This window comes from Pimephales promelas, chromosome 2, assembly GCF_988280905.1.
Source record: "Pimephales promelas chromosome 2, fPimPro1.hap1.1, whole genome shotgun sequence".
In the NCBI taxonomy this organism is placed as follows: Eukaryota; Metazoa; Chordata; class Actinopteri; order Cypriniformes; family Leuciscidae; genus Pimephales; species Pimephales promelas.
Window position 1 is genome coordinate 18,576,843 of NC_142770.1, and position 16,070 is coordinate 18,592,912.

Genomic DNA, 16,070 nt, shown 5'->3' on the forward strand with positions numbered 1-16,070 from the left:
GGGGTGTGCCCAAAGCGAATGTCGAATCAGGAAAGGCACAGAAAAGGAATAACGCATTGTAGGGAGCCTATAAATGGACATGGTTAGGCTTGCTGTGGTAGTCAGTAACATTACAGTACATCAGAAATCCCTTGTGAAGATAGTAAGGAGAGATGACTGACAGGAAAATGGCAAAGGATTTGGTGCACAACAGATCCTGAAAAATATCTTGTAAAAATCTGTCCCGGCGCTCCCTATTTAAGTATGCATGGCCACGGATTCGAAGCATGCATTCAAAAGCGATTTGAATACCCAACATTATATACAATATAATTTCCCAACTGCGAGACAATGCAAAAGCATTGAAATCAATTTTTTCCTTTCATCTCATATTTTTCCATCACCATGTCCCTTTAGAGGCTCCGTAGAATCCGTTATCTCCTTTCCAAAATAAGAATTCAACTTCGGACACATCCCCAATACAAACACCTCCACTTGCTAGCATTACTGCAACATCAAATGTAGGATTCAATCCATTCAACATTGGTTAAATACAAGAACAAGCACAATGCATATAATAAACCAAAGAACAAATGGATCAAAATAGCATAGCATCAATGTCAAAGTACACTTTCTGCAGAGTCAGGTTGATGCATCAGAGACGGACCTCCCCAAAATTGACTTCTCTTTTGCAAAAAGCTCCTTTTAGCTTCTTGGCATTTGTAATGTTTAGAAATGTCTCCAACCAAATAATCCTGAAAGACTCCCTGATACGGATCCTGTGGCTTCGTTCAACCTTAATTGTGCTGATATGCACTGAAGTTCAAGTAAAGTTTAGGTTTGTATGTCTTATAAACAAAGTGATAAAGACGTATGTTTTGTGCACCTCGCTCGAGCCAGACATACTTAAACCAATGTCTCCACAGAGGAGGGCCAAAGCAGGAAGAGCGAAGATTAGACATTTGGAAAACCTTGAGCTTGAAAGCAAACTACACATCAACTGATCTCTCTCACCATGAAACTTGCTGCATCTTAATACAGCATTAAAAATGCAAAACAATTATGAGAAATGCACTAGATGGCCAAAATTATGTAGAAACCAGAACATATCACCCATATGCACTTGCTGAACATTTAGTTTGAAAACCATGAGCGTTACTATAATAAGCTTCCACTCTTCTGGGAAGGTATTCCAGTAGATGTTTGCACAGAGATTTGCTCCCATTCATCAGTGAGGTCAGGCACTGATGGTGGGTGATGAGGTCTGGCTCACAGTCGAGGTTCCAGTACATCCAAAAGGTGCTCGATGAGGTTCAGGTCTGGGCTTCGTGCATGGCAGTCAAGTCCTTCCACACCTGACTCAGTAAAACGTTCTTTCTTAAGGAGATTGCATGGTTGTATGCTTTCTAGGCACCTTATAGTGAGTAAAGGGTGTAGCCGAAATAGCCAAACCCATTAATTAGACGAAGGTGTACACATACTTTTGGCCATGTAGTGTCCAGGCCCCAGGGTAGAAAAGGGAACCAATAGGAACTGACTTAGCGACCTTAATTAAACTGCGTAGAGTTCTTTAGGACTTAAACCCAAACTCTCCAAAAAGCCTGTTGTAAATTGCCTTTATCCTGAACTTGGCACAAGATGCTTCTTGATTAGGGCCACCTGTGGAAACCAACTGTACAGCGATCACTGCTAAACCAGTGCTTTTTCACGCAACTGTTGATTCTTCACCATTAGTGGAGGAATAGGGCTTAAACAAGTTCCCAGTGGCTCCAAGAACGTTCTCCATACAGTTCTACAGTCGATTCCAAGCGAATTCCAGTTCCCACCGAGAGACCGTATTAATTCATATTTGTTTTTTTGTCTGCTCAATGACGGCGAAGGTTCCGAATGCTATACTTTCGTTTTAGTCCTAGGTCCTGGAACTAGTTTAATTGGCTCCGAATCGCTTGTTGTCGCCGATTTTTCACTACAGGGTTGACCAAACTTTTTCATGTTGTTATTTGCAGCAGCAGTGCCCACCATCACTGCTACTTGACCCTCGTACCTGACTCTGCCACATCGGCTATGTCCACCCCTTGCTCTTGTGCCATGAAGCCCAGGACGGAAAATATTGCGAAGCCAGACACAAAACTGGTAGCGCTGTTCAGGCCTCCCAGCAGCAAACAGTCCCTATGTCACACATATGTCATGGAGTTTGTTAATTAACACAAAGGTACCCTACGTTCCCACTTTGCCCGTTCCCTGGACTAAGCCTCCCACCCGCCCCGGGGCATCGAAACCCACCTGTAGCAGTTGTATTTGTACTTGTTGTAGCTTCCCAGTGACGTCATGGCTCCAAGACAGATGGCGTAGGAAAAGAAAATCTGTGTCCCTGCATCGATCCACACCTAGACAGAAGACGCCAAACCATCCGTTGACTGACAACATGAATTGACCAAACTCAAATATTTGCATGCGTTCTGCCTCTCGTAGGTCCTCAAGAACTGTATACACCATCAAGACCTAATCTAAATTGTTTCAACTGCATGTCATGTTTAGATTTGTAGCTTTCTGACTGAGGCCATCAAGAGCTTTATTTATGTTGACTCTTGGGTTTCTCTCTGTAAACTGTACATCCAAAGTTTATTCTGGTTTTAAGTTGCGGATGGTCACTGGAGTACATTATGTCGGGAAGAGTAAACAGCACTTTCCTTGCTTAATAGTTCATCTCAGAGGGCTGATTTATATTGGTTAATGTTAATTTTGTAGCTGCTGGACTAGCATAGCATGTTGTTCTCCTAGCTTTTGAATTTTGAAAACATATGCTAGGAACTGACTATGATGGTCCTTTCAGCAAGTTTGATAGTCATAAAGACCAAATAGATGTGCTAGAGGCACTTGAGATTGTGTGAAATCTTATTCCGAGAATTATTATTTGAGAAGACATGTAAATCGCTACGAGATCTTACCTCTGGGTCTCCAAGGCGAGTCAAATTTGGGTACAGATAAAATTTGATGCCCTCGGCTGCCCCAGGAAGAGTGACACCACGGACAAGCAGGACAATTAACATGACAAACGGGAATGTTGCCGTGACGTACACAACCTAAGCAGAAAAGTCAAGAACACCGAGGTTAAATTTAATGCAAAGGTCGTATTAAAAACACACAAGCTTTATTTGTGATTAAACAATTTAGAAAACTACAGCAAAACTTTTTCCACGGGGTCTTTATAAGCCCTGTCACACTTTCCAACATTCTAAGATAACACTTTCAAAACCATTTCCAAGGCTAACATGCAATTTACAGCTTAACTTCACTAACAGATAAATATTGGCTTTAGTGGCCAGAGTGGTCATGCTTTTTTGGTCAGAGGGTGAGTTCTAGATGGGAGAAAACCCTCATTTAATGTTTGGTTTGGCTAGAAATGTTACGACACACAATGCCGAAGAGTACATCAAAACATTAATACCTGCAATAATATTTAAAATTGCATTGCTCTCAAGCCTAATACCTAATTCACAAAAATGTATAATTTTATATGAATAACTGACAGTAATCTTTCACTTGCCACCTTTAATGAAGCCAAGTAAAAATTACAAAAAAACAGAACAAAATGGCTTAAAGTGAAGTAAAGTAGTCTATAAAGATTCGTTCACAATGCCCAATTCCAAAAAACAAATTCCATTGGTTATTAGGTCTTGCTAGATCAATGTTTCCCAACGTTATAGAATCCATCAGCCAACTTGAAATTTTGCCACTAGTTGAGGCAGCATGAACCAGCCTATAATTTGCATTGCGATAGAGTAATCTAATATGACAGTGTCTTGGCAGAAGTCATGATAAGATTCTCAACTGCATGGTAAAGGGGAACGTCTGTCCAAGTCAAGAGAAGGTGTCATCTGATTGACTTTACAGTCTCTATTAGGAATGAGGTAAGCTATAGTTACCATTGCTGCTAATCTCCAGGGAATGACTGCTATGCTTATGTTCACAACACTGACTAAGGTAGCACTCAAATCTACCAAGCTACTTATAACTCCAATGACACTGTAGAAACTAATATTAGAAGGCCTTAAATTAACTGTCTGAAGTTGAAAAATTCATGTAACCAAGCTCACCTTCCCAGTGGACTTAACACCTTTCCAGATACAGAAGAAGCAGATGACCCACACAGCGAGTAGACACAGAGCCAGGTCCCATTTAACATGACCCACGTCCTCGATACCATCGGAGATGCTGAGGACATTTCGCCTGTGGTAGCAAGAATATTTGCCAGTGAGACTCTCTGACGCCCTTGAGGTTGTTTAAGGAGCTAGCATTTAAATAATCAGAGAAGTTATACAATATGCAAAGGACAGATGAGTTCTCTACAGAGGAAGAAGTGTTTAAGAACCAGTCAGAACAAGTCATCGTCGAGCAAAAGTATAGCCAACCAGCTCCAGCATGACAACCTTGCTACACCCTTCCGTTTCCTAAATACCTTGATTAGATGTTCAGGTGTGTTTGAGGCTGAGCTAAACTCTACAGGATTGTAGCATAGTTGGATACATCTACCATAGAGCAGTGTTTCTCAAGGACCCCCAACATGGCAAATCTTGCAAGTCTTCTCTGTCTGACACACCCATTTCAGGTCTTTGAGTTTCTTGTAATGTGCTTATGAGTTGAGTTAGGTGTGTTTGATTAGGGAAACACATACAATGTGCAGTGTTGGGGGTCCTCCGGGATCAGGGTTGACAAAACCTGCCATAGAGTAATAATACCACCACTAGCTTCTGTTAAATCAGGGGAGTCCAATCTAGAGAGCCACCATCTTGTAGAGTTTAGCTTTAACCTGCTCCATCACACCATTCTGGAAAATTATTGGGCATATTTGTGTTTAATTGGGGTTGTATCCATGAAGATAGCTACAATCTTTATTAATTTATGATATCTGCAAAACATTCATGTTGGTTCTGTTCTGTTTACCCTGCTCTCCCTGCTCTTATCAAGCTAGGCTGCATGGATGCACAGGTAGTTCTTGCCCAGAACAGAACTATACCGCCAATCCTTATATGCTAATTGTCGATAGAGGTCCTGACAGAATTACAGGCAGGGAAGTTTGATTAGGGGAAGAGCTAAGCTTTACAAGACAATGTTGCCCAACATTGGTTTAGACCCTTCAGCATTAACACCTTGTCTACCACAGGGATATTCATCCCTGCTCCTCAAGACCCACTGTTCAGTCACACACACAAGCTAACCAAAGTGTGTGGGATTTCTTTGGGGTAAAATTAAAGCCAGTAGTGTTGGAGCAGGATTGAATCTAAAATCTGCAGTAAATCTCCAGTATCAGGGTCGAACACCCGTAATCTATGGCATTAAGCATGTTGCAAGTTCCATAAGATAGGTATTTATATTGAGAATGACACTAAGAGGGGAATTGAGCTCCAAAGTCTTGGAGAGCGATTGAGGACAACTGTATGGATAAATATACAGAGGGAATCTCGACATTTGGATGGCTTTCAAAGTGCACAACAAATTTGTACTAAATACTTACTCCCAGAACTCAGTGACGGGAGAAGTGAAGTTAGTGGCATTCACAGCACCCCAGAGTGTCTTGTTCTTGCGGAGAGTATCCTCAATGCAATTTTCTGTGTTCCATTTGTTGTTGCAGCTTGCCCAGGGGAGCTCAGGCTGAAAGCACTGGAACAGGTAGTACAAGCCCCAGGCCAGAATCACAATGTAGTAGATGTTCAGCAGAGAAACGATCACGATGGACGCGTAGCCAATACCTGTACAAAGACAGAAATGGCAAAATTAAGCTGATGGCACTCTGGACTGACTCAGCATGTGGTAGTTATGCAAAATGTTTGCGATTTGTTATGATAACCTTAATGAAAGCAACAAAAGTAGTTGTGCTCCAATGGAGCGTGGGAATGGCTAAATAAGTGACGAACTTCTATGAGACCTTCTTGTATAAACATGAAATAATCTTGTCCAGAGTTGGAGGAAAGTGTTGTAAGACATTGGTTCAGAGTCTGAACTGAGTAAATCAATGTTGGCCAGGTTGACTGGAAACCAAAACCGACCAAAGCAGTCACCTCCTTCACTGACCGATGGATGTGAGTAGTTCGGCAGTTTGCATGTAATGATTGCTTACTGGTAAACTCTGTTTAAATAAGTAATGAATCTATGGTCGGAAGGCATTTTTGTGATTTTAAATATACTATTTGTAAGAAAATGTAGCTGAACAGTTCCTCTGACTCTGGGTTTTGGTGCCTTTTTTAAGTTACTCTAGTGACTTGTTTGTGGGGCTCGAACCAAGAACCTTCTGATCGTAAGACTCCAGCTTTAGCCACTACACCACACAAGCTGAAGAGTTGTCCACTTATACAAGCTACTGTTCATGAGCAGCTGGCCTTCTTAGCCAATAAATTAATTGACAGCTGCTGATGTGTCTCTGCTACTAGTCAGACTGAAAATGAAACTACTACTGGTCCCTAGAGTAGTAAGAAGACAGGCCACAATTAGACAGCTGACATTAAAATACACCAACAAGACTATACAATTTCAATGTGGCAATGACGTTTATCAAGTCCAGACATAACTTTATTGGTCCATGTCAATGTTACAGCAAATATAGGTGTCCAATTTCATAGCACGGGTGTCCTTTCACTTAACATGATCTACTTTGGTCTTTGAACCAAAAACGATTGCTATTAGCAATGGAAAACGTATGTGATGTACCTGTATAATGAGCTGTGAGTCAAATGCTCAAATGAACATGATTGTTTACTGGTTACATTTAAATGTAAAAATCTTCAAAGATATGCAGATTTTTAGGAATTTACTAGTCCTAATTGTTTTAAAGAAATGATTCTTGTCAGTGGCTCTGAGAAGTGAGGAGGATAGGGTTAACCCTAACTGCTATTTTTGTATATATTCTTTTCTGCTCTGGCATTGGAGATATGCATTTCCTATCAGTCACCCCAGATACAGCTGGTGGTATCTGTAACTCACACCCAACTCTGTCCTTACAAGGGGTCAGGGTGGTTGGCATTGCCTCAATTGCCCCTTCTGGTAGATGCCATAACTTCGCCATCTGGCAGCAAAAATGCATTTTTCTCCATTGAGAACCATTAAATATACTACTGAAAGATCTCTTTGATCTTTACCACAAATGATTATATTTTATGTTTCTGAAGTATTCATTGCTCACTTTTAGTAGAGACATAAACTGCTTACAATATTTTTAATTGTACTATTAGTTTTTATTTATTCTCTGGTAAAGAAATCAAGAAGTTTCTTGATCAAGAAACTAACCTGTAAATATGGGGCAAAGTTTCTCCCAACAGGTGATCCCACCCTCAGAGGTGAACTGGCCGAGTGCCACCTCCAGGAAGAACACAGGCAGTCCTCCACCGAACAGGAAAATGAAGTATGGGATGAGAAAAGCACCTAAATGGAAGATAGATTCACCAAGAGAATATTCACTTAATTCAGTCAATTATTAGATTCTATTAACCACTAGTTTAGTGTTTAAGTCTTTCTCCTCATTGAGTTCAGACTCGTCCACACGTTTTTGCTGCCGATTTGGTTTTCCCATTTACAAAGCATGTAGAAGTCTGTCATTTTTATCATAGGAACTCTTCAACTGTGAGTGACGGAATCTAAAACAAAAATCCAGAAAATCACATTGTATGATTTTTAAGTAGTTCATTTGCATTTTATTGCATGACATAACTATTTGATCACCTACCAACCAGTAAGAATTACGGCTCTCGCAGACCTGTTAAGAAGCCCTCCTGTTCTCCACTTATTACCTGTATTAACTCTGCAATGGCCAAGACCAGAGAGCTGTGTAAGGACATCAGGGATAAAATTGTAGACCAGCACAAGGCTGGGATGGGCTACAGGACAATAGGCAAGCAGCTTGGTGAAAAGGCAACAACAGTTGGCGCAATCATTAGAAAATGGAATAAGGTCAATCTCCCTTGGTCTGGGGCTCCATGCAAGATCTCACCTCATGAGGCATCAATGATCATGAGGAAGGTGAGGGATCAGCCCAGAACTACACACCAGGACCAGGTCAATGACTTGAAGAGAGCTGGGACCACAGTCTCAAAGAAAACCATTAGCAACACTACGCCGTCAAGGATTAAAATCCTGTAGTGTATGCAAGGTCCCCCTGCTCAAGCCAGGGCATGTCCAGGCCTGTCTGAAGTTTGTCAATGACCATCTGGATAATCCAGAGGAGGAATGGGAGAAGGTCATGTGGTCTGATAAGACAAAAATAGAGCTTTTTGGTCTGAACTCCACTCTGCGTGTTTAGAGGAAGAAGAAAGATGAGTACAACCCCAAGAACACCATCACAACCATGAAGCATGAAGGTGGAAACATCATTCTTTGGGGAGGCTTTTCTGCAAAGGGGATAGGACGACTGCACCGTATTGAGGGGAGGATGGATGGGGCCATGTATCGTGAGAGTGGAGTGGCTCCGTAAGAAGCATCTCAAGGTCCTGGAGTGGCCTATCCACTCTCCAGACCTGAACCCAACAGAGAATCTTTAGAGGGAGCTGAAAGTCGTATTACCCAACGACAGCCCTGAAACCTGAAGGATCTGGAGAAGGTCTGAATGGCGGAGTGGGCCAAAATCCTTGCTGCAGTGTGTGCAAACCTGGTCAAGAACTACAGGAAATGTATGATCTCTGTTATTCCAAACAATATTTGGTTTCCGTACCAAATATTAAAGGGGTCATGAACTGGCTTTTTAAAATTTATTATATTGTTGTCTGAGGTCAACTTATGACATTCGCTTGGTTTTTGCTTTTAAAAACGTCAAGCTGTGTCCTTACAGAGCTCTCTGGTCTTGGCCATTGTGGAGTTAATACAGGTAATAAGTGAAGAACAGGAGGGCTTCTTAAAGAGAAATAAATAAGTAATAGGCTATTTTCTACCCTAGTTTTGAGCCTAGCTGAAAAACGCTCAGTTTTTATGGGCTTCTCGCACTGAAGACTTGGAAGTGAACGCCCACTGCTGTGAGTGGATAACCGTTTTGCATATTATAATGAGTTTCAACTCACCCGTCGATGCACTTAGGGGAAATTGTTCTGAAAACGTCCAATGTTGTAAAATGGCAACCGGAATGATTCGCCCATACATGTTCGACCCAGAGTCCGTGTGTTACACAATTCCTGTCAGATCCAATATAGACGGCACAGCACCGTTCTTTACTCTTAATCGGTCTGCAAATCCAGTCTTGTTTACAAAACAATCCTCACTGAAATGAAGCGAACAGATGGTTTTATCCTCATCAGCTGGAACGTCATTAAATTTTATCCATGCAGTCCTATTGGAATACAGAGGAAGCTTATGCAGCGACTGTCTTCTTCCACAACCAGGCACTGCACAATATTCTGTATTGCTCGGTAGCTCGACTCAGTTTGTCATCACCAGGTAGGCATCTATATTATTTAGCTATGCGTGTAATGCACGAATCAGTGGGCGGGGCTAAACCGACCGTGTTGAAGTAGGCATTGATCTTCTTCTGCAGGGGTGGTGTTTTATCCTCTTTGACGTCATAGTTCCCCACTTTGAAAAACGACTTGTTTGCTGAGGCTGGTGTCAATAAAAGCGTTGATTGGACTAACAAGGACGTTTTCAGTTCTGAAACTTACAGGATATTCTTATAACCTCTTAGATGTCAAGAGCTCAAGGAAAATTTGATTTCTCAGTTCATCACCACTTTAAGGTCTGCTTTTCTGACGTATCAAATAAAATGTAAATGAATTACTCAAAAGTCCTACAATGTGATTTTCAGGATTTTTGTTTTAGATTCCGTCACTCACAGTTGAAGATAACCTATGATAAAAATTACAGACTTCTACATGCTTTGTAAGTGAGAAAACCTGCAAAATTGTCAGTGTATAAAATACTTGTTCTTCCCACTGTATTTTAATGAAAATGCATTGTGATTGATCATGAGATCAATCACAATAAGAAAACCAAGTTTCTGTATGGCTTCCAAGTTTTTCAAAGCAATAAAGAAGCCTACAGAAGAATCATTTGGGTTTGAAACGAAATGATGTTGAGGAAGAAATTACGTTTTTATTACGGTCACATCAGTGTTCAAAGTCCAAAAGTATCAAAATACACTCACCTCCGCCATTTTTGTAGCAGAGGTACGGGAACCGCCAAACGTTCCCTAAACCAACGAAGCCCCCGGCGACTGACAGAAGAAAGTCAAGCTTGCTAGCCCACTTTTCCCTTTGAGGGTGTTTTCCCTCGGCTTCGTCCTCCGGCCTTGTGCCTGGGCTCTTTCCTGGAGAGGGTTTCAGAATATCTTTGTGGAAGTCCTTCAGACACTGGAGTTTCTCCTTCTGAGCCATGCTAACGGAGAAGAAAACAAAAGGTCAAAACTCCAAAAGACCTTGGATTCAGACATAAAAAAGATAACGTCATTTTTCAACTGTTTTAAAACTTTTATAATTAGGGCAAACATAAATAGTTAATTTAAAACAGCAGCTATGGCAGATGTGAATTGATTAAATTAATGGCTGTTTTGTGTGGTTTGAACACAGGAAACGTTCATGTACAAAAACTGCAAGCCACTTTTTAGATTGCATCATGATACCAGGCACAATAACCTAACTACGACCAATACTACAATAAACCTACTTGGGAAACTGATAAGATTAGTTGATATCTTTGTTGCTAGCGAAGTGTGTCTGTCGTCAACAAAAAATTATGCCAAGAGATAATCACATATAGCTGACTTGTAGGAAAACACGTCAGCACCTTACACCAACTAGTTTACAGTCAGCATGAAATCAAAATTGTCTTGTTATGAATGATCAGTGCACTAAAAACTAGGGACGCACGATATATCGGCCAACATATCGGTATCGGCCGATATATGTTCATTTTTAATGTTATCGTTATCGGCCTGGTAAGAAAATGTGGCCGATATATTAAAGCCGATGAAAAATGTATTATTCCCTTCAGCTAAAACACTTGTTGAGCACCGTTTGTTTTTGAATTTCTTGAAATATGATTGAAATCTCTTCAAAAAATGAAAATACGGTTCGGTACAACATGCGCAGCGCAAATCTGTCATATCGGCTATACAACACTATAACATGGACATGGATTTAATTGTGAGACTTTTGTTTTTGTAATCAGGCTCTCAAAATTTGATAAAAATTTGGATTTAAGTTTATCGGCTGATATATCGGTTATCGGCTTTCAAATTTAAAGAATTATCGGTTATCGGTATCGGCCAAAATTTTCATATCAGTGCATCCCTACTAAAAACCCATTTACAACATATTCATTCAGTCCAAGTAAAATCATCTCTTTTTTTATTTATTTATACTTGATCTTACTGGAAAAACAAGTTTTTTGCCCTTTAGAGAGCACTTTAGAAGCCAATCTGATGGATAAAATACCAGTTTTAATCAAAATATGGCACACAAGGAAACCCAGATGGAATTAGGCACATCAATTAAAGCCGATTTAATAAAAAACGACTTAATTCATTCACCACTTTTTTGCTGTAGAACTGGAATGTGTGTAATCCTTTAACTAACACAGTGTTTACACTGTCAAGATTCTATTCAAGGATGGAGTAATTATGTCAGGCTTGGCGTCTTCTGTTTCAAAGCATGCGCCAAACTTGCCATGGAGCCTCTAAGATGAATCCCAGAGAGTCAGATACCAAAATCAGCTCCAACATCCCAAACTCCCTTAACAGCCTGGCAACGCTTGAACAAACTATAGCCCCACTGTGAGGCCGATTCCTTCAACAGAAACCTGCCTTTTCCCCTTCTCTCAAGGAGACAGAAGAAGAGGGGGAAGAATCCATGGTGTGTTTGACAATCAAATTCAAGTCCATTCTCCTTGCCGTTGCTTTACTAAACATACGACTGAATAAACATGCGAACTAGCCTGAAGTGTGGCGGCATGCCAGGACTAACAGTTCAATGACATTTTAATGCCGTTTTGAAATGTCAAGTTTATTTAAATTGATCTTCTGAGGTTTGTTAAGGTCTAGCCTAATGCTTTAAAAGAATCTGGTTATTTTTGACAACACTAAACTGATGCCGACACAATCATTCACTTGGCGACAAGACTATGAAAGTGCCTAAAAAGGTCTAAAAAGCTCAAGAAATTACGATCATCCCCTTGAGATAGGTTAAATCTGTTTATTTCAAAGGCTTAGGATCACGCAACAACCCAAACACATTCTGTTACATAACTAGAGTGAAATCCTCCAGACACTTTCCATTTCCATTCAAAACACTGGTGACCAGATTTACTGGCCGAGAGTCAAAGCAAGCAAACTACTGGGTTAAAAAACACTGTTGAACTGATTCAAACTGCTATTTCCCGCTATTTTGCCCATGAGTGAACGGCAATAATTGAACACAAATCAGTTGTAGAAACTTCTCTAGACATGACAAACACCAACAAGTTTCTCAGTTTCCACAAACCCAAACGTTCCCTCAATTCATGTACTTCCTTTCACTTACATTTCCTTCATGGCTGAATCCAATTGGTCAATGTTGTTCTCTCAGCAGACACCATACCTCTGACCACACAGCCCAAATCTCTCCAGGGCTCAGCGTAAGCCGAGGTGACACCACGGCCCGCCCACAGGCTAAGACAATTAAAAGCAATCAGCAGATTGGTCGCAGTTTCGGGGCAGCGGATAACCCGAGTGACGGCCAGCTCGATGGTAAATTTCCACTCCCTAGAAGCGTCAGAGTTCTACCTGAAACTATTTATCTCTGCATGCGCGGCGTCCACTTGTGGCAACCCGAGCCGCAGACACGCCAAACAAGAGCATGCGGACGGCAATCCACACCTCTGTCGCGTTTCACTTGAACAGCTGATGGTTTCCCGGCTGTTGTCATGCCTCATGCCATTAATAGCTTTTCCTTTCGAGACAAGTGGCTTAGCTAAACATACTTTGACATGTAGTCAAAGGACTCAAAGTGTAATTATGGCCTTTTTGTAAACTGGTTTGAACGCAGAGCCCGGTTTCTGACTCACTGACAAATCAGACTCTGGTCAGTAGGAATCAAACTCAAGGCCCAGTGCATTTGCATAGGACTAAATGTGGCAACAAAAGGCTATTGTATGACTTGTTTCCCTCCGCCTTTGTCATTTGGCAAAGCAGCCCTGATAAAGGGACAATGGTGATTTGTGCTCACAGGACCATTTAAATGAATTTTGGATCTGCCAATTTGTTCAAAAAAAAAGGATCAGCTGGTATTTTTAGCCCTTTTAACACACAATGTTGGGATGGTGTGAAGATTGTGACACATGGCAGCGTTCTTTGGGACACTGACTGCAGGGTCGGTTTGATTCCCAAATAGACTTGAATTGCCCAGAGCTGGTCGAGAATCTCAAGATTTACTTCAGAGGAAGAAGTAGTTCTCCGAAATAAGCAATCAATAACCTCCAAGAAGCACCAAATTGGAAGTGATTTGTTCTTCCGCATCTATAGGTCTTGTAGCCTGCGGACATTAAGGATTTGTAGGGCCATCAAATGCAATGCATCATCCCAGCTGAGATGCAGGAACGGCAGGAGAGCTCCATAGTCCTGACGGTCTAGAGTCGGCACGAGGCACTTGACTCATTACGTAACATCCCTATTATAGAACCATGTACATTTCCCAGAGTGCTTTCACATTAAATGCCTTCCTTTCCGCACTCGTTCTACCACATAAACTGAGTCCAGTGCATTAGAAGCACACTCTTAGACATTTATGTAAACCTCACAATGTAGCAATGATGCATGAAACTGAAGTCATAAACACTAAAGTCATTTGTTGACAGCCGGGTTTGAACCACTTGAACTTGTACGTGATCTATGACGTGATGCATTGTGTTCTCATGCGCTGCCTAGTCTTAGTACTGAATCATGGTCCCACTATGGTCCTGTAAAGCAGAAGTTTTTTTATCTGTCTGTACCTTCCTAAAATATAGTGGCCGCAATATTATTTTCATATATAATTTGTTTGGTATTTTTTTATACATTTTTATGGTCTCATGTAGCTCCAGTAAATTATTAAAATATTATTTGGATAATATTTACATTGTATTAGGATGACATTGTGTTTATTTTTATCATTACTACCAATTCATATTACTGCAATATCAATGTTATAAATATAATAACTGTGATTATTTCATTATTTCTGGAATCAGATTTAAAGGTTTAAAAATATATATTGCAGTGTAGGCTATATTTTAAAGGAGTAGTTCACTTTTTTAAAAAAAACTTTTGCTGATAATTTACTCACCCCCATGTCATCCAAGATGTCCATGTCTTTCTTTCTTCAGTCGAAAAGAAATTAAGGTTTTTGATGAAAACATTCCAGGATTTTCTCCATATAATGGACTTCATTGGGAACCAAACGGTTCAAGGTCCAAATCAATGCAGCTTCAAAGGGCTTTAAACGATTCCAGACGATGAATAAGGGTCTTATCTAGGGAAACGTTCAGAAGTTTTATAAGCACAAATGCGATGAGCGCTCGTGACTCCTGTTCGAACTTGTTCATCAAAATGAACGAATCTTTTTTCGAGTCATGACTCGAAGGGTCCTATAAGACCCTTATTCATCGTCTGGTGTCGTTTAAAGCCGTTTGAAGCTGTATTGAAACTATCATTTGGACCTTGAACCGTTTGGTTCCCAATGAAATACATTATATGGAGAAAAATCTGGAATGTTTTCATCAAAAACCTTAATTTCTTTTCGACTGAAGAAAGAAAGACATGGACATCTTGGATGACATGGGGGTGAGTAAATTATCAGCAAACATATTTTTTTTTTAAATAGTTAACTACTCCTTTAAGTTGACAAGATAACTTGACACTTGATTTATTTATAATTTATTTTTAAACTCCCTTGCTGTCCCATTTGACTAAAAATCAAGACCAGTGAATAACGGATCATTATGTGGTTTATGATAAATGAGAAAAGACAAAAGTAATGTTGTCAACTCTTGGAGATAATAATTCAGTTATGCACTAGTATCAGGGAACAACCTTGTTTAATAGTTAAACACAGTTGGCTCTTTATTGTTACCAAGTATGGCCGAACTGGACCTTGGAGTAATGACATGTATCGTTACTATACAAAGAAGTAGAATTTATTATCATAAATATTACTGGGCTCAGACTGGCTTTTAATTTGCCCTGTATTCAAAACACCAAAACCATAATTTATCCGCAGGAGGTTTATATGCAATAACTCAAGTCGATTGGTCAAACTTGTCAGTATACTGTAGCAAGACCAGATCAGATTCCTGTCATTCGTCTTCAGTTTCCACCAAGAACTTTTACCCCTGTGTATTTACAACTTGCTTGCTCAAGAGGAATATTTGTCGCCTGACCAAAACAACAAGTGGCAAGCCAAAGACAATAAAAAAATTTCAATAAATGCACAGAGAATGAAGCTGGCGTACATTAATGCAGCACCGAGATGCATATTTATGAAGGGTGCAGTGACTGTTGCATGTCAAAAAAAAAAAAAGAAAGTTCTGTGATTGATGTTTTAACGGGTTGAACGGGGTCAATGAACAGTGCAGCATTTATAATCTGTGCTGTGTTGATGTCCTTCCTCTTGTATATTGTTGTTTGTTGACATGTTTTTTTGTGTATAGTTCAGTCTTCTCGATGTGAAATTAGCCTCAAAATCTATATTATATACAGAAACATCCAAATAAAAAAATTAAAAAAACATGCTGAAAGAGTTCAAAGTCTAAAGTGGTCGCCTAAATGGCCAGAGGCGTTCGCTGGCGGTTGTGAAACAGAGCAGCCTTTGTTAACACGTCTGACTTCTTTTATTGACATCAATTAAAAAGTAGCCGATAGGCTCAAATTTGCGGTCCTCTTTTATGACCCTCCAAGACACAGCTAACACATTCAATAACGAAACTGTTCTCATCCTGGCTAAGAAAATGGCATCTGTCACTGAATGCAAACTGTCTGCTATACCCTTATCAGTGTGCTAGGTATGCAAGCTGGCATGTGCACGGAAACCTAAACTCTGTATCCTGTATTGTGTTTGTTTGACTGATAGTGAACTGCCTGACTTCCGCGTAATCCTAAATAGGCTACTAGA

General features: G+C 40.3%; 1 protein-coding gene across 1 annotated transcript in view; it reads right to left on the reverse strand.

The window, feature by feature from the left end:
- Window positions 1-16,070, reverse strand: part of slc6a6b (solute carrier family 6 member 6b) — a 28,864-nt gene that overhangs the window by 11,148 nt on the left and 1,646 nt on the right. Inside the window, exons 2-8 of the mRNA XM_039672837.2 lie at window positions 10,097-10,326; window positions 7,261-7,395; window positions 5,495-5,729; window positions 4,077-4,209; window positions 2,928-3,062; window positions 2,263-2,366; window positions 2,024-2,148 (exon numbers count right to left, since the gene is read on the reverse strand). Coding sequence (XP_039528771.1) covers window positions 2,024-2,148; window positions 2,263-2,366; window positions 2,928-3,062; window positions 4,077-4,209; window positions 5,495-5,729; window positions 7,261-7,395; window positions 10,097-10,325 — 1,096 coding nt within the window. The 5' untranslated portion in view covers window position 10,326. The remainder of the gene's footprint in view (window positions 1-2,023; window positions 2,149-2,262; window positions 2,367-2,927; window positions 3,063-4,076; window positions 4,210-5,494; window positions 5,730-7,260; window positions 7,396-10,096; window positions 10,327-16,070) is intronic.